A 21,845-nucleotide genomic window follows, 5' to 3' on the forward strand; every position below is an offset into this window, starting at 1 on the left:
AATCGATCCGTTGTGCGATTAAAGGTGTTATCGATCTCGGCCGCGACTTCCCTCCAAGCTTTCGTTTGACTGGAGAAGATCCTTCACACAGTATTTCTCTGCAAGCAGCAAGAAACTTTTTCATTTTTCCTCTGCCGAGAGTGAAATTCCAGAACGTTCCGTGCTGCACATCAGTTTGATGTTGTGTCTCGGGTTTGCGGAGTGGAGCAGGTGTCAGTTGTGATTTATCTGAGGGGGCGTAGGTGGAGATCAGACGTCGCTTGGCTCCTCGGCGCCGCACAGCTGGCGGATAAACGACGAGCCGTCATCCTATGCCGCGAGCCCCGCTAACGGTCCCCACCTGAGAGCTAAACGCAGGACGACGATCGGGTGCTGATTGTACACGCGCACAGATGTCTTTTTAATGGAAAGCTGTCAGGATGAGCAATAAACACCATCGATCATGTTATACGGAAGGGTCGCGAGGCGATCCAACATCAGGATAAATTACGTCTCGGGACGCCTTCGACGCTCCCTTGCTCTCCTCTGGCTGCGTTTTAACCGCTCCATACTCGTAGCTAACGAGATAGCTGGAGACCGAACGTAACATAACTCAGCTAAACTGGCATCATGTACATGGAATAGCGGACTTGTCTCAGGAGCACTTCCACACAGTAATGTGGCCTACCTAGGGAACCTTCTTCAAGGAGTGTAATGAGAGTCAGTACTTCAAAAACGAACCATTCTTTCATCTTAGACTGTATTAACGCACTTAACTCCCTAACTAGCCTGTGGTACTTTATTATAATCATCTTAGCTACCGATTTTAAGCCTTTAAGCGGCAAAAACACCCGACCGAACCGGACTATATACTGAATAAATGAACACCGTATGGGTAATGTGCTGTGATCTAATGACAACAACTGCTACAGGATGCAGTGAGTGTGTCTCACCCCCAGTGTGTCTCACCCCCAGTGTGTCTCACGTCCTGCTGTTTTGTCTGCATTGCATTTCTCTTCCTCGCACGGCAGAAACGCAGACACGTGTGAAGAGTGTAAGGAGATAAACACGCTCTGAGCTCCCGAGCACGCGGGTCAGTTCCCCCCATCGCTCGCGCCTGTCAGAGGGGAAACGCGCTGACGCTGACGGACCGAAACGGCCCAGCAATCCCATTTGGCCCAGCGTCCATCATTTCCTCCTGTCTCGCCTCCTATTCATCTGGCTGTAATGGAGCGCTGAGTGATTGGGGGGACGGCCTGCGCCGAGCGGGATTGCTTTCTATCTGCCGCCTAGTCGGAGAGCAGGATCTCTCGGAGGGTCTGCGCGCACTCCGAATTGCTTTCACATGCTAATAAAGCGCTTCAGATGTGCAGGGCTTAGGGATCCTTCTATCCATCCGCCCTTTAGCGCGGACGTTTTCCGAAGGATCGAGCTCTGTTTGGCGTCAGGAAGGAACGACGAATCCTGCCTGTCCCAGCTCTAACACGCGCGTCAAGAAATTGTCCCGGTGTCATAATCAGACATTTTGAGACGGTGATAAGGCGAAAGGAAATATCCGTGACGTGAATCTTCAAACAAAATAAGACTCGTCCTTAAAATCTCGTACACTGCGAGCGTTTTTTCACGCCGCTGAAAGACCGAGCGGCTGTGAGGAAAGACGACGGCGTCGTTCTGTACCAAACACTAATAATAATAATAATAATAATAATCTGATAAGCGTGACGGTGCGGGTAAGTAAATGAAAACGGCTCCGTGATGTATGCGATAGGATATGAACGTGTCGTGCACTGAGAAAGCAGGCGACAGAATTGCAGACTCGTATTTCATGTTTACGCATTTAAATACCAACTCTTTAAATAATCCGGACGGATTTGCAGTCTTTATTTTTTCGCAGGCGCGTTAGTCGTTTCTGGACGCAGACCAGGTGAGTGCTGGACTATTTATAACCGCATTACTCAGGCTCCTGATTCAGCATTCCGGCTCCGTTAGTGCACTCACACACCGAGCAGGTGGTCCGGCGCGCTCCCGCTGCTCCGGAATAATAATTTCATTAAGGAACCTTCGTCAGGGCCTTTCTGTCGTTCCATTCCGAGGTTGTGTTCACAGAACATGAGCGTGGGGTTCACCAGATCAGGAGGAATGTCAGGAGATACAAAATACACCAATACACACAAGCTGATTAAGCTTATAGCTGTATTAGCCTCAACGCTCCAGAGCAAATCTAAAGGAACCGCAGAACCCGAAAACGCCACGACGAACTGCTCAGTACATCAATACAACACGCCACGACGTACTGCCTTGGTGTAAAGGCGGACGTTTTATTTTCGTCCGAAATCCACCTTTGACGAGGTGTGTAAAGTAGCGGTTGAGCCGGAGTTCAGCTGGATCCTGAAGGCGAAATCTGATCCTAAGCCATCTCATCGCTCACTCTGACGAGAGCGGTTAATACGCTCGCCTCCTCCCGGCCACGGAGCAATTTCAGCAGCATTTTACATCAAATATTCATAAACCACTTTCACGTCTTGACACAAGAACAAATCCGTGGCTGCAGCTCGGAGTCGTAAAACTTATTTCCAATTCATTTAACCAGGACATTCCGCATGACACGAGCAAACTCGAGTCGGACAAACGGAGAGCGTGTACGTGGACACGTTCTCAAAAGGGTTGAGTTAACGATAAGCGCCGTCTCTGATTGAGACGCGTCCTCCGTGTTGACAAACGTGTTGACTTTAAGGAGATGATGTTATTAATAAATTAAAAGTATTTATGTATTTAACGTTGCTCTCGAATAGTTCTTTTTTGAGTGTATTTACATCCAAAACATAAAGATATACATTTCAGCGTATTGTTGTCACGTCAAACTGTTAAGACACGGCGGCGTTGAACTTAACGCCGCGCCTCGCTCGGGTATGACTGGGACACGCCCATGTTTTAGACAAACCCCCCCCCCCCCCCTTTCCTATATGCAACTGAAAACCGATGCGTGTCATTTCAGTGTTAAATCCTCGCCGCGCACTCTGAATACAAAACGTTGTTTGGTCGTGATGTTAGCGGCGCCGCATCCCAAACATTAGCCGTCGGCTCCCCCCCAGGCTGCTGGCAGTGTTTCACTCCATCCTCTCGGTCCTCGCAGCGGGCTCGTCTGGCCCAGACCCAAACACACCATTAGCAGAGCAGAGAAGAAAGCGATCGCTCATCTTGGGAACAAACGAAAGTGTGTGTGCGTGAGGCAAAGCGAAGAGTCGGATGGAGCACAGAGACGGAGGGAATCGTTTTTACGTTAATTGATAGCTTCTTCGCGCGTTAAACCGACGAGTGTTATTATAAATCTCTTCTGTGAAGTTTATAGACGACGATTATTCCTCCAATCACGCAGCATTAACCACGAGCAGGACTATACCTGCAGCCCGGTCTCATCTCCCTTCCATCAGAACCACGTTAGTAAAACGTCCAAACGACGGAACGTGAACAATTAATTCCAGAAACAACGCTGTAGAGTGCGGCGTGAGAGTTAGTGTTTACGTTACCGTTAAAAAAAACTGGAACGCAGTGATCGGTTATCGGCAAAAATCCACACCCATAGTTTTGCCATTATGAAGTATGAGAGCGCCCTCTGGAGGCAACATAAAAACTATCGCAGACTAATTTTATTATTTGAAGTGTTTTTTTTTTATTTGGACGTCTCGATAATTGTTTGTTATTTACAGCGTTAATTTTTGGTTCGGTTTGGATAGATATCTTTTATTTACTTTAATATTCCATTCATTAATCATTATATATTTATTTCATTTTTACAACGTACTTTTTTTACTAGAGTATTTTCTCAGTGCGGTCGGTACTGTTTATATTTTACTTTGAGTGTCAAGTTTTAAGTGTTAATTCTCCCACACTGTACGTCAATACACGAATAAAATACAGATTGTTCTAAACACAATTCCTTCCACGTCCCCGCTGTGATTGATTCGTCTGCTTGTCTCCGTCTCCGTCCCTCTCCGTCCTGCTGCACGGCGGTTTATCGGAAGAACGCGGCTGTAAAGGCGGCTAACGTGTCACCGCCTCCATTTGACTAACATTCCTCTAATTGCTGACTAACGCGGATGTTAATTCCACTTTATTCTCCTATGACATCTTACTGTACAACAGCCCATTATTAAACACGGCGTTTTAATCCATTAAACGCTAATATGCGCAGAGTAACGTATTTAAAGTGCGACCGTGCATGAATATGCATAAGTATGCAAATTCGGATACGCAAATTCAAAACTCGTTAACACAAGCGTCCTCGGATTTCTCATCCGGCCGACCGTACGCATTACGCTACCACGACAACCAGCCGCACTGCTCACCAATAACGTTATGTAAGATAACTAATTTGCATATCAGATACGATAGGTTATTGTGCGACATCACAAAAAAATGTGTTTATATGTAAGCCCCGCCCCCGAATCAGAGAAAGCTTTTTTTTTATTAAAAAAAAGTCGAGTTTAGTGATAAAAATCAGCATACAAGAGGAGTTTATACACACACACACACACATACTGTACACACATTATGTCATCTACTTCACACAGAGGAGTGGGGGATTTACTGTAAATCCCTACAGACCCATTCTTATTCCAAATACGGTGTTCTGTGAGTGTGTGTGTGTGTGTGTGTGTGTGTGTGTGTCAGAGACAGACAGGAAACAGGGCTGGACCCCCCATGCGGTGGAGGATGCAATTATTTACCCCTGGTGTCTACTGAGTGGACGCAGAGGAGACAGAGACAAAGAGAAAGTGAGACAGGAGCATGAGAGAGAGAGAGAGACAGAAAAATGAGACAGAAGGAGGAAACCGAGATAGGGACAGGAAATGTGAGAAAACCACAGAGAAAGATGAACAGAAAGGAGACAGACAGAACAGCCTTGTGTGTGTGTGTGTGTGTGTGTGTGTATGTGTGTGTCCTCCATCAATCACAGATTCAGGAGCTTGTTTCTGATTGGCTGCCTTCATCACCATTACGTTTAAACTTGTCTACCAGTGTGAGTCCAGTGTGCTGGTTTTTTCTCTATGTGCACAGTCCTTATAGTTTTTTTGGAAATTAAGTGTGTGTGCGTGTGTGTGTGTGTGTGTGTGTGTGGGGGGGGGGGTTTCTATGTGCAGGCTCTGTTAAAGATGGACTGTCAGGGTTTGGTGGTGCGTCTCTTGCTGGATTTCGTGCTCTTGACGACGGCGGTGGAAGTGGCTCCTCGCTGGAGGGAACTGGCCGAGAAGCTCTCTCGCGTCTCCAAGCAGCAGATGGACGACTACGAAGCTCCACACAGAGACCGAAACGGAGCGATGGATGCCGAGGTGAGCGAACACACTCCTCGCATGTTCTATGTATACCGTGTAGAAACGAGTCAGTTCCTGTAAACAGTAGTTCCCTCTTTATTCTCTCTCTCTCTCTCGCTCTCTCGACGTTAATGTCCTGAAGATGTCGGAAAACGTAAAAGTTACAGCTTTAATCAGCACCTACTGCCCGGTCAGAATGTAGCACTGAACAGCGCGCTCTGTGTGTCCAATCACAGGCCATGTGGAAACCAGCGTACGACTTCCTGCTGACGTGGGCGGCTCAGATCGGCGACAGCTACCGCGACGTGATCCAGGAGCTCCAGCTGGGTCTGGACCGCATGAAGAACCCCATCACCAAGCGCTGGAAACATCTCACAGGCACACTCGTCCTCGTCAACTGCCTCGACATGCTACGGAGCTCCGCCTTCAGCCCCGCCTCCCATGACGATTTCGCTATCTAGAGCGCGGCGTGGTGCCGATCATCTCTTATTACGGACTGTCCTGCATGTTTTACCTCAGTAGGACCCGTGACGGATCGGACTGTTTTCTCCTCACAGTCTGACCTTTGACCTCTTCTGTCCGTCTCTCCGTCGCAGTTTGAATGAAACGCGCGGAGCCGAAAACACTCTCGCCGGTTCGCTCTCGTTGTTTTTAGCCAGCGCGTTTACTTTTTTATACACTTTTTAGACTCCGCTGTAAATTATTTCCCAAAAATAAAACACATCACGTAACGTCTACTAACACGGCACCTCGCCCCTTTATCTCATCACGTGAAGGTTATCGTAAAGCGTTTTGTCCTTTCAAGCATCCTGTCTGCTCTGCTTATTATTATTATTATTATTATTATTATTATTATTATTATTACTGTTATTAAGACAAACGGACAATCAGATAGAAATGTAGAAATGATGCTAGGATTGCACTCGTTGTGAATTAGCGAGTCGTCTGGATTTTACGTGTGCGTGTGTGTGTGTGTGTGTGTGTGTGTGTGTTATGTGTCTTTTTAAAAATGTCAGTGTCACACGTTGTTTCCAAAAGTGATCAGTTGTTGGAATTGTCGTAAAATGTTTTGTTTCGTTTGTTTCATCTTCTTCGATGAGGCTGAGGCTACTCACGGTAAACTGTCTCTCTAATGACAATTGCCGTCCAAAACCGCTGAAACTCCGCCCACAGTCCGAGCTACAGTCATTCCGCACTCGTTAAGGTAGCCTGGCGATGTTTCCTCTCCGCTCTATGAGGTGTATGAGGCGTTTGGACGGTAAAACGCGTAGAATCCTTCGCAGTTACTGTTATTTTTATGGTGTTTTTACCGTTTCGCGATTGACCATTTCTAAAAAAAAAAAAAACAAAAAAAAAAACCTGTCATGTCGCTACGTCGTGCGTGCTTTTTTTTTACGTGAATCTGATTTTACATGAATCAACTCGAAACGTTCTTTGTTTTTGTTTTTTTTGCTGGGACAGAAAGCGAGAGTGCCCAGTTGAGAACACGTGAGATTCTGGGGAAGAGGGGGCGGGGCTTCCAATACTCACGTACTCCGACATTAAAGCGCAGTGTAATCGCGTCAGAAGTAAACAGTACTGGATATTGTGACGGCGTAAGAAAAAAAACAATTAAACCATCGCACTAGCACCTGAACTTCTCTTGGCCTGTTTCTCATTGTTAAACCTGACACAGTGCATTATGGGTAATAGGCTCTCGTTCACGTCATGTTCGAACCAAATTGTCCAAGAACACTACCGAGCGATCGATCGTACCGTGAAGGAAAACTGATAAAGTGCTTCTGTCATTGCCAAATACTGATCCGTGTTAAGTGTTAAGTGTTCAGTTGCAGTATTATTCACGACCCAGCTCTTCCTGCTATTATTCCCTTCCTTTGTCCTGTTTTTTTTAATACTTGAACGTTTCTACGTGTTGCTCCGCGTGTTGCTCATGAACCCGTGTTGTTGTTTTTCAGTGTGCAGTGTTAAGCTCCACATGCTTCACTTCGCACTCGTCTGCTGAGTCGATCCGATCCGATCCGATCCGATCCTCACTTCCGTCCCCTTTAACAGACGAACTGTGGGAAACTGTAGGCTCTCTCACCCACGTGTTTAAAGACGTGCTGCGTGTACGTTTCCTTCGAATCGAGTCAATAAATGCGCCGTCGCTTTGGAAAACCTTCATGTGTTTCTGGATTTATTTTCCCTCACGTCGCTCTGTGCCAACCAGGTGGAGCGGAAGGAAACCGATGACATCATCGAGATGCCACGAATAAAGACGTGGCATATCGTGACACGTTTTTGCCTGCTTTCTACCAGCTCGCAGGAATTCACAGGTCACCTACTAGAGATAGCGAGCACATCTTCCGCGTCCTTTCCCCTTCAGTGAACCAGCTGGGGCTTCCTTATCGCCATAGCAACAGGATTAGAAGTACTACAGCTAAACTGTAAGTGTTAGCATTTAATCTGCGTCACTGAGTCACTTAATTTTTGTCCTGTGCAATGTTTTAAAAGTTACAGGATTGTCAGTGTGAAGCTACAAATATATATATATATATATATATATAAAATGAATAACTGTAATTCATAATAATAATGTTATTAATGTAGTTCTTTCATTTCCCGGAGCTCAGACGCTGGAGGAGGACGTACACCGGTCGTCTCGTCCTGTTTTTCTTCCCCCCGTTTCTCCTTCGCACTGGTGAGACACTTCAGCAGTAACGGACATCACGTTAGTGACATCATAAGTTCTCCGTTGCCGAGGCAACGGTGACTCGAGGACACTTGACGAAACTCATCCGCGGTCTGAAATTAAGAACCCTGTAGAGTGAACATGTTTTAAACATCAACCCTTACAGCTCCTCCTACAGCTTCAGAAACACTGATCAGACACACATACACACACACACACACACACACACACGCTCGCTCTCTTTCTTTCGATGATTTATGCACCATGCTGACATTTTTTTTATATTTCTACGTTTATTCCTAAAGCTCGCTGTAGTTACTTTCTGGAATCTTCTACACACACAAATGTGAAATCTCGACTGCGTAAATATTGGCACCTTCATTTATTTATTTATTTATTTTTAACTCGTGCGACCAGAAAACGTCAGTTATTTAGCTAATACAAAAGACAAGAAAAAAAAAAAAGAAGTCTAGCTACAGTGTGTTGAATAAAAACATGATTATGAGTCACGGGAGAAATAAGCGGGGAATAAAAAAACACACGCGTGCTGTTACAGGGGAAAACTCCTCACTTATTCTCGCCATACAAACACTGTGTTTAAGAATATTTATAGCGCATTAAGAAAGGGGGCACAGACTTTTGCATTTAATTACGTGTGTGAATACTAATGATCTAAAGAAGAGATCTGCAGTCAGTCGACATTTCAGTCTTGTCTCACACACCTGAGATCACACACACACACACACACACACACACACACACAGTGTGAAATGCAGTGAACTCAGCAGGGGCACAGTTTCCTCCATTACACTGATTTATTCGGCCCAGATAGAGACAGACAGAATGGTGTGTGTGTGTGTGTGTGTGTGTGAGTGTGAGTGTGCGTGTGTGTGTGTTAATCAGTTCATCAGGTTTTTGCTGCCCAGCAGATTCAGAGGAATTGAGCGATCATTTGTGAGGCACTTAGTCCTGAATCACTAATCACACACACACACACACACACACACACACACACACGATTAATAACACCAATAAAGTAAATTTTCAGGGCACTAAACGAGTCGATTAATCTCTGAGTTTGTTGAGGTTATTGGCAGGAAGAAAATAGTCAGCAAGTGTGTGAGAGAGAGAGAGAGAGAGAAGGGGAAAGAAGACAGAAGGAAAAGAGGAAGAAGATAAAGACAGAAAAATGGAAAAGTCACAGAAGGTGAGAGAAAGGAGAGAGAGAGAGAGAGAAAAAAAAGAGGAAGACAGAAGGAGAGATAGAGAGAAAAGAGGAAGACAGAAGGAGAGATAGAGAGAAAAGAGGAAGACAGAAGGAGAGATAGAGAGAAAAGAGGAAGACAGAAGGAGAGATAGAGAGAAAAGAGGAAGACAGAAGGAGAGATAGAGAGAAAAAAGAGGAAGACAGAAGGAGAGATAGAGAGAAAAGAGGAAGACAAGGAGAGATAGAGAGAAAAGAGGAAGACAAGGAGAGATAGAGAGAAAAGAGGAAGACAGAAGGAGAGATAGAGAGAAAAGAGGAAGACAGAAGGAGAGATAGAGAGAAAAGAGGAAGACAAGGAGAGATAGAGAGAAAAGAGGAAGACAGAAGGAGAGATAGAGAGAAAAGAGGAAGACAGAAGGAGAGCGAGAGAAAAAAGAGGAAGACAGAAGGAGAGATAGAGAGAAAAGAGGAAGACAGAAGGAGAGATAGAGAGAAAAGAGGAAGACAGAAGGAGAGATAGAGAGAAAAGAGGAAGACAGAAGGAGAGTGAGAGAAAAAAGAGGAAGACAGAAGGAGAGATAGAGAGAAAAGAGGAAGACAGAAGGAGAGATAGAGAGAAAAGAGGATGACAGAAGGAGAGATAGAGAGAAAAAAGAGGAAGACAGAAGGAGAGATAGAGAGAAAAGAGGAAGACAGAAGGAGAGATAGAGAGAAAAGAGGAAGACAGAAGGAGAGCGAGAGAGAAAAGAGGAAGACAGAAGGAGAGATAGAGAAAAAAGAGGAAGTCAAGGAGAGATAGAGAGAAAAGAGGAAGACAGAAGGAGAGATAGAGAGAAAAGAGGAAGACAGAAGGAGAGATAGAGAAAAAAGAGGAAGTCAAGGAGAGATAGAGAGAAAAGAGGAAGACAGAAGGAGAGATAGAGAGAAAAGAGGAAGACAGAAGGAGAGCGAGAGAAAAAAGAGGAAGACAGGAGACAGAGGAATGGAAGAGTGACGGAAGGAAAGAGGCTGAACGAGGAAGGAAGACAGAGAGACAGAAAAAAGAGGGAGGAAAAAAGAAGAGAGAGAGACAGAACTCCATGTGCACTTTGCAGGTGCTGAAAAACATATCGCTGCTCAGAACTCCTCAAATGACACACACACTTACAGCAAATGTGTGTGTGTGTGTGTGTGTGTGTGTGTGTGTGTGTGTGTGTGTGTGTGTGTGTGTGTGTGTGTGTGTGTGTGTGCTCAATAAGAAGCTATTCCAGTCACTCCAGGTGTCTTGTCTCCTGCTCCTTACACACTTCACTCTCTCTGAACCAAGTGTGTGTGTGTGTGTGTTGCATGTGGTGAAGAGTGATGGAGTGTGTTTGGGGTTTAATAGCGGCAGGAAAAAAAATTATCACTTGTTAGTCCACACACACACACACACACACACACACACACCTTCCTTCCTGTTTCCTTCCATCTTCACAAGCAGCAGAATCGCTGGAACGTTGCCTTTTGTTTACTTGTTTATCTCCAGTCTTCCTTCCTCCTCGAGCTCTTCGTAATGTGAGCGTAGAGATTTCAAACACACCACGAGGCGTTCTTCTCATCATCATCATCATCATCATCACCATCATCATCATCTCCAGTGCTATTAAACAATCTCTACATAATCACTTCACAATTTAACATTCTCATGATCTTCAGTGAGTGCCGTGTCCTGGTCAGGAAGCCGGATATAGAGTTTATCCCGGGAATACTTGCTGTGAGGCAGGAATACACCCTGGATGTTACACCAAACACACGTTCACACACTCGTCCACACTTGTCACAGCCAACCCTCCTACCCGCACACTTGTGGGAGGAAACCAGAGAACCCAGAGGAAACCTACACACAGTAACTCGAGCTCAGGAACCAACCTGGAACCCTGGTGCTGTGAGAACACGCTACACACTGCCATGTTTATTCTCTCTCAGTTTTCCTCCAGCGCTCATCTACACTACACGCTGTTACGCTGCTCAACGCTGCCATCTTGTGGCTAAACACCGACATTACACTTAACATCCAGTAAAAGATTTCATCCTCAAACACTTGTGTTGGTTTCAAGTGATATTAAAGCTGAATCCCTTCGTGTTAGGTGTGTGTGTAAAGGTGTGTGAATCTCTTACAGTGTTCAAGAACATGTACACGTACACACAGATTTCTAAAAATGTGTGTGAAAGTGCGTAATTGTATAAAATATGTGTTATTATTATAAACAGTCTAAAATACATCATTTTAATATGCAATATAAATAAGAGAGATAAGATAGATGAATCAGTCACACACTGTTAACGATGTTAATCGATGATGATGATGATGATGAGCAGCTGATCTTTGTGGGTATCCTCATTAGTGCTGATTGAGTGCATTAGGTTTCCATACGTGACTGTACTCCAGTAAGTGAACAAGGGTTTCAGGTTACTAAGCGTACCAGTTCCCTCGTGCCCTATTGTCCTGGTTTCCTAGCACTGTAGTTTGGGATTTCCCGAATGTCCCAGTTCCCAACTGTTCTAGCTTCCTAGTCAATAAGCGTCGCAGTTTCGTCGACTTGTTTTTATTAGCTCACTAGTGGCCTTGTTTCTTCATTCCCTCGGTCCCTACAGAACACTGCTTTTCAGCTAATGTCCTCATTTCTTACCCTTTACTTTCTTTCCAGGTACTTTCGTATTCTAGTTGTTCAATAACGCAGCGTCATGATTCCCCAACGTCCCGTTTTCCTCGTTATCTGGTGATTTCTTGGTAATTTAATACTGTAATTCAGTGTCCTAACGTGTCCTAACGTTCTAGCTCCTCGGTAATCTGCTTCCTCGGTTCCTTGATGTCCTAATCTCTTCACTTTATTGAAATATCCAGTTCAGGTCCACTAAACATAAAACTCCAGAACTAACTGATGATGACTTTTCTGTTGCTCTTCTCGGGATCCCAGTCCAGTCTTTAAACCTTCTTCTAAACCGTCTTTCATAAAACTCTCCTCTGTCTGAGCAAATATGTCTCGCTCTGTGGTTAGTCCCGGGGCTGATGGGTTCCCGATGAGCCAAATTGTCGATAGAAATGTGTATGATTGAATGAATTGCTATAGTTGTTTACTTTACTGTGTCCATGTCCCCATGTCTCACCGTCTAGTCTCCTCGCTTTCTACTTAGCACCATAGTTCCCCAGTCTCCTTTGTTTCTGGCTTCCGGCTGAAGGTGTTCTGTGGTATCTGGCACCAACACAAGCAAGTCCTGTAAGTTGCGAGGTGGGGCCTCCATGGATCAGACTGGAGACTCATTTCTCCAGTGTCCTGGACCCCTAATGTCCTACTAATTGTGAATAAGTACGTTATGAATAATCAACGTTGACTACGATTACATGGACAGCAGTAATCTAATTATCGACCTTATTCTGAATAAGACATTCTGATTAAGGTGTTTACATGAGTCGCTTTTAGAATATTTTACATGTTATAGAACATAGTTCAATTAACAGCACGCGTCGTTACGTCCCCACGCCACGCCATCCGACGTTCCCTGCAGAATTTCACGTATGGATGTACGTTATGGAACCGTATACAGTTTCATTTTTAATTTTACGAAAGCTTCGAGTGCGGTTAATTAGTTGTCGCGCTATACGTGCGGATAGACGACTGTTTGAAGCTGTGGGCTGTGTCCCAAACTGCGTAATCACCTAACTACATGTATTTCGCCTACTACACAGCAGGTAAGGACGCGGTTTGGGACGCAGCCGTGCTCTCTTGTTTGTCGTCAAACGGTGTGTACGTGTCCTGTCTCTAAATGCGGTGAAAACTCCCACATGGCGTTAATAATGGGATTAAGGTGTGTACATGTCTGTAATGCACTTCGATAATGCGACTAAAACAGGAATACTCCACACGTCTTAATTCCATTCTTTCTGTATGACTTTAGTCAGATTAAGGTCATCAATAATCTCTGTTTACATGCTAGTTTCTTAATCAGAGTATCATCTTAATCGGGTTAATATCGGATTATTGTTGTCCATGTAAACGCACTGAATGTACGTACAGGGGACATGCTGAAATATCCATTATTTTAAGATTACTGCCCCCTCGTGGCCACGCCTGCGGCGTGCAAACTAACAACGCACAGTGGGACGATCCGTTTCTATAGAAACACGTGCAATTCAAATTCAAATTTATGCGCATGCGTGTGCTGCACAACGAGATAAATAAATGTTTCTCTCTCTCTCTCTCTCTCTCGCGCGCGCGCGCGCGCACACACACACACACACACACACACACACTGTTCAGTGGTCCAATCAGAGCTTTATTATAGGCGGTTTACGATGAAAGCGTCATCGTTTGTGGGCGGGGTTTCGGGACAACCTGCAAAACACATAGGCAGGTTTGTACCGGTCAGTTCAGCTCGCGGATGCAGGAGACACAGGAAACGCGCGCGCTGTCCACACCGGACCGAGATTAAAGTAGAAGGTTGATTTATTTTCCTTCACGCGGACGCGGAGGTGTGACTGCGGGATGTGCGCGCGAGTCTGTTGTGCGCGGGATCACGTGTGCACGCGGGAGAAAAACACTGATCCACCTCCATGTCACCGCACCGGCTTTGGTGAGCTTTAATGTGCGACACTTTTATATAATGATCCAGTTCAGTCTGATGTAAACCGAGTAAGAGCTTTCTGAAATGGTAAAAAAATAAATAAATAAATCTGCACGTGTAGGTAAATATGAGTGCTGGCAGTTTTGTAGCACGAGGAGCTTTATAAGAAAATAAAGCAACAAACCATGATGTAAGAAAACACGAGCAATGAAGCAGAGAAGGATCTCGCACCTTTGGCTTTGGTGTCCATTACGACTTCCACTTTTCTCTCCTTCTGACCTTCTGACGATCAAACCGCTGCGGACTCGTCTTCATCTTCGACTCTGAGGCCTTTCGCTCGTTTCTCCACGTGCGCTCCGTAAACACGGCATGGGGAACGGATTGTCCACGGTGGGACCGTTCCAGTCGCTACACGTGGTGATGCTCGGGCTGGACTCGGCAGGAAAGACCACGGTTCTGTACCGCCTCAAGTTCGACGAGTTCGTGAACACGGTTCCGACCATCGGCTTTAACGCCGAGCGCGTACGTGTGAACAACGGCGCCGCGCGGGGGATCAGCTGCCACGTGTGGGACGTGGGCGGCCAGGAGAAGCTGCGTCCGCTCTGGAAGTCGTACAGCCGCTGCACGGACGGCATCGTGTACGTGGTGGACTCGGTGGACGCCGAGCGGCTGGACGAAGCCAAGGCTGAGCTTCACAAGGTGGCACGACTCACCGAGAACCAGGGAGCGCCTCTGCTCGTCATCGCCAACAAGCAGGACCTGCCCGGCTCCCTGCCTGCCGCCGACATCGAGAAGAGGCTGGGGCTGCGAGAGCTCGGACCCTCCACCGCGTACCACGTGCAGCCCGCCTGCGCCATCATCGGTGAGGGGCTGCACGAGGGCATGGACAAGCTGTACGACATGATCGCCAAGCGCAGGAAGGCTCTGAAACAGAAGAAAAAACGATAAACCCCTTTCACATTTACTTTCATATCTGACTGCAGTTTTTTAATATATACTTGCATCTATAAATGTAAGCGTGTTTATATATAACTAACCAAATAAGAGCTTCACATAGGATTCATTTCAGGTGCAAAAAAACAACAGCTGCTGCTGGAATTCTGCTGTGTAAGAAAGATAACGCATGATAACGTCTTATTACGATTCATAAATCACATACTAACGTAAACAAACCAAACCGAATTTGCACATGCCAAAAAAAATCACAGTGAAGAAGACGAAAAAAGCGAAGATGATAATCCAGGGAATTGAACGGATTGTGATGACAGGATTCTGGAAAAGTACAGAATATAAAAGCACTCGGTTCCAGACCTGACCTTCAGAATCGCTCGTCAAAGTCCCCAAGACGCTGAGATTATAATTCTTCAACGTTATAATGATATTAAAGGGCGGGGCAATAAGGGCGGGGCAGTACGACTATATAATACCGCTATTGTGATAGCGATGTCACGACACGCCTTTTTCCCAGAGATGTCGCGTGTAACAGATAGAAATTTCGAGGAGGTGTTAAATTTGTACTTTTTAAATTTGTATCTTTAAAACCCTGTAAACATTTGATAAGAGTTTTTATATCTTCCCCTTCATTTTTAGGTGGTTTTTTTTTTTTCGTATCGTTTTTGTAGGACATCAAATTAAAGGACTTCACGTGTGTTCTCTTCATGAAAAGTTCAGGAATTAAAAAAACAAACAAACAAACAAAAAAGACCTTCAAGAAGCAGCCAGAACATTATTGTATTATAAGTTTAAATCTAATAATAATAATAATAATACAAATAAAAACTAGCAAGAAAACCGAAAACAAAAAGTCTGGAGAGTTTTAAAACAGATAAGTGTGTGTGTGTACGTGTATATATATATATATATATATATATATATATATATTTAACTCTTTTTTGACTGTATAAATTGGTCCGATGATAAAAATAACAGAACTACAGACTAATGAATATTTCAGTGAGTGCGTATAAGTATATTATCAGACACAGTTTTATATCGCAATCGCAAAATAGACTGTGTTTAGCGCCTGAAAGTCCTGATTACTCTTCTGAGTAAGAAAGAATGTGTAATAAGGAAGACGTGGGCTAATGATAATAATGATGATAATAATAATAATAATGATAATAATGATGATAATAATAATAATGCCGCAAATCTTGAAACATGGTTTAAAGATCCGGATAATTAACTGTAGCACCTCTATCTATAATGAACTGAAGAACAAGTTTGTCTCGCGCACAAAGCTGCTGCTGTGTCAGGCGAGAACAATTCCATGTTCCTATGATTATATAATATAATATAATATTTCATTTCATTTTGCAGGAAGAAACACCACTAATCGGAGACGTGAAAGAAAAACAGGCTGGCTCCTGTTGTGTAGCTGCTTCACCTGTTTCTCTATAAACTTAGCTTTTATATGATTCCCACTGACGCATAGATACAACAGGGAAAGGTAAACAGAGCACTGTTTTTCAAGCCCTATTTGGACGGGATTGATTTCTCGGTAAGACGTGTGTAACATGTTTACTCTTTACCCGTACCCTTCTGCGCCGGTTAAACGAACTGCTACGGCTTCGTTTTCCCTGCGAGCGTGACCGATCGCATGCCGACACGTCAGAGGTTGTAATGCCGAGCATATGATCGCTTACAGGTTGGTTTGTTTATTTATTTATTTATTTGTCAGCGACGTAAAGTGGTTTAATTTCCGTCGCTGTCGTTAGAAAAGCTCCGTTAATCCATCTGCGCTCTTCTGATCGAGTGGATTTAGATTATTATTTCTTTTCTCCCGCTAATGGTCTGCTAACGTGGACAGAAAGCGCTACGACGCTTAGCAAGGAAATTGCTGACAAACGGTGGAATTACACAAGTCCAACTTAATCCCGTCCACGTAGGGCTTTAGATAAAAGTTCAACGTTGATATTAGCACATGCCTTGTGCTTCTAATGCACTGTTTAATCTGTAATCTGAATTCTCAATAAATGAAATCAAACTAGTGAAGAATCGTGTGTGTGTGTGTGTGTGTGTGTGTGTGTGTGTGGAGTCAGTAATGAGCTTGGTGTGATTTACATTGGATATTATTAACATGTCACACTTGTTGCGTAATTAGCTAAACCGCTTTAAGCCTGTGTAATCCCACAGACACTTCTGATATTTGACTTTTTGGGACTATTGGGCTAAAATAAGCTAATGAGCTAACACGCTAGGATAATTATCACCCGACCTCTCGCTGATCCCTCTTCCTTTCATTCTCTCGGAGACCGGCCTATTTTCGGCACAGCGGGTAATAAAACATTTCTATATCAGACTTATAGAATTAACGCTGCACCCCGAAGAGGAGCTGGACCAAGGTCAGTGCTTACAAGCGTTATGCTAACAAGCGTTCATGCTAAGTGTAGTTCTAATGCAATTTTAAAAATACAAAAGTGTGTGGGGTTTTTTTTACTGTGTTTTACCGGCACATCTGAGGGAAATGTTGATGTTCCTGATCGTTCTATTTCAGGAGTGAAACGTAGAACACGAAGGTACGAAGACTCCAAATGTAAAGCTGAGAGAAAATGAAATAATCTTTTTAATATATCATTAATAATCTCGGCTGTAGATGTTTCCTCCACAGAACGAAATGCTGTCCTGGCCCAGTCGCAGTAAAACAGGCCCAACCCACCATACGATACCACCACCATCATGCTTCACAGATGGGATAAGGTTCTTACACTGGAATACCGTGTTTAGGTGTTCACATACTTTTGCCACTCACAAATATGTAATATTGGATCATTTTCCCTCAGTGAATAAATGACCGGGTATAATATTTTTGTCTCATTTGTTTAATTGGGTTCTCTTTATCTACTTTTAGGATGTTTTTGGTCATATTTCTGCAGAACATTCTAAAGGGTGCACAAACTTTCAAGCACCACTGTAGGGACACATATGGCCAAATGTATGAATAGTGTGTGTATAGTAGTCATGGCACACACACACATGCACAGGTCATCTCTGATGGAAATACTGACAAGGAGAGGAATGTAATGTGTGTGTGTGTGTGTGTGTGTGTGTGTGTGTGTGTGTGTGACATGTAGTTTGTACAATGGATATTATGAGTATCCTAAAGTTGTTATTACACACAGAGAGAGAAAGAGAAAGATACCTGGTTGCTAAGCAACTATCTGGAACGTTGCCAGCACTGAGAGCTTAGACACTCATCATGAATCTATGCTTGTGTGTGTGTGTGTGTGTGTGTGTGTGTGTCCTTAGGGAAGTGCTGTTCATATTTAACAAGCTTATACACACTCAGTTCAGACACTATCATTTCTCTTCTGACCTACATTCCACTTTCTCTCTCTGAGTAACGAAAAGTTTCTAGGTTACTCGGCTGCCTTTGATCTCACACACACACACATGCACTCATAGTGAAAAACTTCATCCAGTGTTCAATTCTGCCAGCGTGTAAAACAATTTCCTTTACAAAGTAAACTGCAGGTCACATCTTCACACAGAGATGAAAGAGAAGAAAGGCTGTAAAAAAAAGGGGGGGCAGAGCTAAAATATCACAAAGGAGAGATGGGGCGGGGTTATGGTGTACTTGAAAACAGATGTCTCTTTTAATGAAAAAGGGCAATAAGAGAGATGAGAGACACACACACACACAGAGAGAGAAAGACAGACAAAGAGAGAGCGATAAAGAGAGATGAGACGTCTAATTCTTATTAATGGCCTAATATGGGCATTGTGTGTAAGCTTCAGTTATTGTATATGTGAAGTTTTATTAGCTGTTGATACTATGTGTAAGTTATTGTGTATTTTTACTTGTTCTGAATCTTTTCTTAGTAATCCAGCAACACACCTGAGGTAAATGTTGATGTTCTGGATAATTCCGTCACTCTGTCGTTTACCTGATGTGAAAAACCTAACAGCTACATGCTAGCTAGCTAAATCAAGAACTAGCGCGGTGTCTGAAGCTATGGCTCATTCACTCTGTGGTCCCATAGTGATGGATGTGTGTGTCTATGTGTGATTGATGTGTTTGGGGAGTGTGTGATGGATGTGTTTGGGGTGTGTGACAGCTGTAATGATGAGAGCTGAGGGGAAGATCTCAGCAGGAGCGCCCTTATGCACACAGTGTGTATGTTTAGTTAATCCCTCTGCGCCCACAGGGAGACTTCTGTGTTGTTTAATAAGGCATCTGTGATCCATGTAGGAGATCAGACTTTTCTCTGATCATTCACTACGGGGTGTCTGTCTTTCTGTCTGTCTCTCTCACTCTCTCACACACACAGACTAAGACTAAGGTTATCTAAGATAATATATCCTGGTTGCCCTGACGACCGAAATCTGTTGTGCTTTTTTGATACGAGATCATAGAAATACGCATTTTCCTTCAGCGCCAACCTCTAAATATGTGCGTTAACCCGAGACATCGTTCTGAATTTAGTGTGTGGAATTGCGAAATGTACACATGAAGAAGTTTGGGGATTTCAGTTTCTAAGAAGGACACATGCATTGTGCCAACAAATCGGAGTCTGAGAGTCCAAGTCCAGTCCAATTTTCACAGAACTTGCATGCTGCGGTGATCAAGCGTCACTAGATTCCTTCATCGACCTCTCTACGCTCCAAAAGACCACAGGACACTTGTGGCAGCCATCTTGGGTTTGCACAGTTAAAAGCCAGTATAATCCTGGTTGAACTGAATAAAGGTTAAGGTCACTAATGTGTTAACAAGACTGCCAGCTAACCAGTTAATACATTTCTACAGTAAACAATGCAGGGTAAACACAAGGCACTATTTGGCTGTAGGTAATGAACCAGGAGTCTGATTGCATAGTGAGTTTGCAGTCTTTGATTTCATATTGTTTACATTTATTTGCTTGAGGACAGGAGTGAATAGAAAAGCCTGTTATTTATACTTTTAGTATCCACTCTCTGAACACGAAATGACTTGAAATACAAAGACAAAGCACCATCCAAACTATCCAAACTGCAGAGTACACACGGAGTTTATGTCAGTGTTTAAGCATCCTGTTTCTGATTAAACCGAGACAGGAGAACAGTAAAGACTGACCACATGCGGTGAAGCAGTAAAACCGCAGTGCACAGATGGCACAGTGAGAGGGACTCACTAGTTACTGCACGATTACACCGAAGCTAAAAAAAAAGAAAACCCATCGCTCTGCCTTATGATGACTATTTGAGTCGTTCCAGAAGTTTCCGTAAATTCACGTCCGTAAACTAGAATGAAACCATCAAGGCTGTATGTCCAAGAAGGTGCTTCACAACTTTGCCCATGTTCTACCATCATACATTTCATCTTCTCGCACTTCACCTTCCCCCCTTGCTGTCAGTACTCTCGGTCTTTTTTTCTCTTTTTTTTGAGCTCAGACATCTGCAGAAGCAAGCACCCGCAAATTTATATCTGAGAACATCTGGGTGGTCTTGTAAAAATGGTGCCGACGGAAAAACTGCACAGCTCAGAACTCTAACTTGTTCACCGAAGCTAACTTAGGAGCCCGATTTCAAAAAGTCAAGCCTTAGGTCTGTGATGTATCTTCCACTGGTCACTAAGATTAGTGGGAAAAAATTGTGTACTAAAGTATCTTTTGGCCCAAACAGACGATCAACACCCTAAAGCAGAGCTTACAGTTCAGTCTAAATTGAACCACTATCCTCAAACCTGTGTTTTAATATTTATCTGTAGTGATAAGTGGATGAGTGCCGGTCTAAATAATATTCAGTACAATCACGGTACATGTACAGTACGCAGTTTTGAACATTGGTGGGGTGACAATACTTGAATTATATTTCAAGAGATGTGGAATCCTACTATCTGTTTTTGGTCATTAATATCTAATCTTTCTTGGTGTAGATCATGTGATTTTTATCCAAAATGTATGCATATCTGTTGGTTTTTGCTCCAGAGAAGCAGCACCTGCACCTAGTACTTGCTGGAGAATCCAGCACAACTTTTCCCCTGCTTTGACTCCACCCTGTCTTATCACTTAGGTTCCACCTATCAGAACCCACATGTCTTTTTCCAGAAATTTGGAGTCACAAGAATCTAAACTCACCCCAGAATACAGGCACTCAAGCTCAAAGACTGTACCACCAGTGTGTTGGGGAACTAAACCTATCATCAGGAGAGAACCACAAACGGAGCCACACCTGAACACCAATCTACTAGGATGTTCTTTGATTCTTAAAGTTATTCAATTACTTCTAACACCTCACCCACAGAGTATGCAGACAGTGGAGTTTCTAAAGAAACAGTTTTAATGCCCACCATGGAGAGGATTTCATGTCTTTAGTAGCTACCTGAGGTACCTGTACCCAAAGCAAGGAATACGTGGTGAGAAAACACCATCATCTTGGTAACTGTGGAAAGGATTTCTAAACCATTTCATTTTGTGTCTCTATCCAAGCTATCCTCAACTTAAACTGCTGATATAATATAATACTACCTCATGTCCTCCATTTGCATGGTCTCCACGGGATATTTCTGAGTTGAAAGAATGTTTTGTACACCATTTTGGTGCATCTCTAATCATCTCTTATCAGTTTCACCATTAGTCCCTTGGACTGTCCGATAGGTCCATCCATCCATCTTCTATAGCGCTTTACCCTTATAGGGTGAAGCAAAATTCATAGACCGCATTAACAGTTCTCCACCACAACTCCCTGCGGTAGTCCAGTCTTTTGAGACAAATATTTGAATAACATTCTAACAACAGAGCCTGATATATTAGGATTTTCTCACAGGAAGTGATTTTCTTGCAGCGGAGTTAAAATTTGATGATTATCCTCAAAGTTTTGTTTTTACATTTATATGTAGTCATACATGTCTAAGTGCTGGTTCAATTGTACCAAATGATATTCACTAAAATTGTTGTATATGTATGATATGTAGGTTTGAACACTGATGCTGTGACAATACTTTTTAAATCTTTTTTTGTAGATTTACAAATCTGGGTTGACAAAAATGGTTTCATGTTGTATATATATATATATATATATATATATATATATATATATATATATATATATATATATATATATATATATATATGAAATACATTATTAAAGCACACGCTAAGAAAAACATGCTTGT

At 43.5% G+C, this 21,845-nt stretch overlaps 2 protein-coding genes across 3 annotated transcripts in view; both read left to right on the forward strand.

Moving 5' to 3' along the window:
• sh3bp4a (SH3-domain binding protein 4a) overlaps positions 1-11,833 on the forward strand; it is a 33,686-nt gene extending 21,853 nt beyond the window's left edge. Inside the window, exons 4-6 of one of the 2 annotated variants that reach the window (XR_008384877.1) lie at positions 5,121-5,309; positions 5,528-7,717; positions 7,904-11,833. Coding sequence is in view for 1 of the 2 variants with exons in the window: in XM_053616724.1 (XP_053472699.1) it covers positions 5,121-5,309; positions 5,528-5,752 (414 nt within the window). In the remaining variant the exon portion in view is untranslated. Of the gene's footprint in view, positions 1-5,120; positions 5,310-5,527; positions 7,829-7,903 lie in introns of those variants that run through there. The other variant, XM_053616724.1, reaches the window with a different exon arrangement.
• A 1,590-nt stretch (positions 11,834-13,423) lies between these two features.
• On the forward strand, positions 13,424-15,469 carry LOC128602743 (ADP-ribosylation factor-like protein 4C). Its single transcript, XM_053616725.1, has one exon. It carries the CDS (start codon positions 14,123-14,125, stop codon positions 14,699-14,701), a length of 579 nt encoding a protein of 192 aa, XP_053472700.1. The 5' UTR covers positions 13,424-14,122; the 3' UTR covers positions 14,702-15,469.
• The last annotated feature ends 6,376 nt before the right edge of the window (positions 15,470-21,845 follow it).

Source organism: Ictalurus furcatus, chromosome 27, assembly GCF_023375685.1.
Source record: "Ictalurus furcatus strain D&B chromosome 27, Billie_1.0, whole genome shotgun sequence".
In the NCBI taxonomy this organism is placed as follows: Eukaryota; Metazoa; Chordata; class Actinopteri; order Siluriformes; family Ictaluridae; genus Ictalurus; species Ictalurus furcatus.

Coding starts and splice junctions, on each gene's coding strand:
- LOC128602743 (XM_053616725.1), top strand. CDS start 14,123: ATGGGGAACGGATTGTCCACGGTGGGACCGTTCCAGTCGCTACACGTG.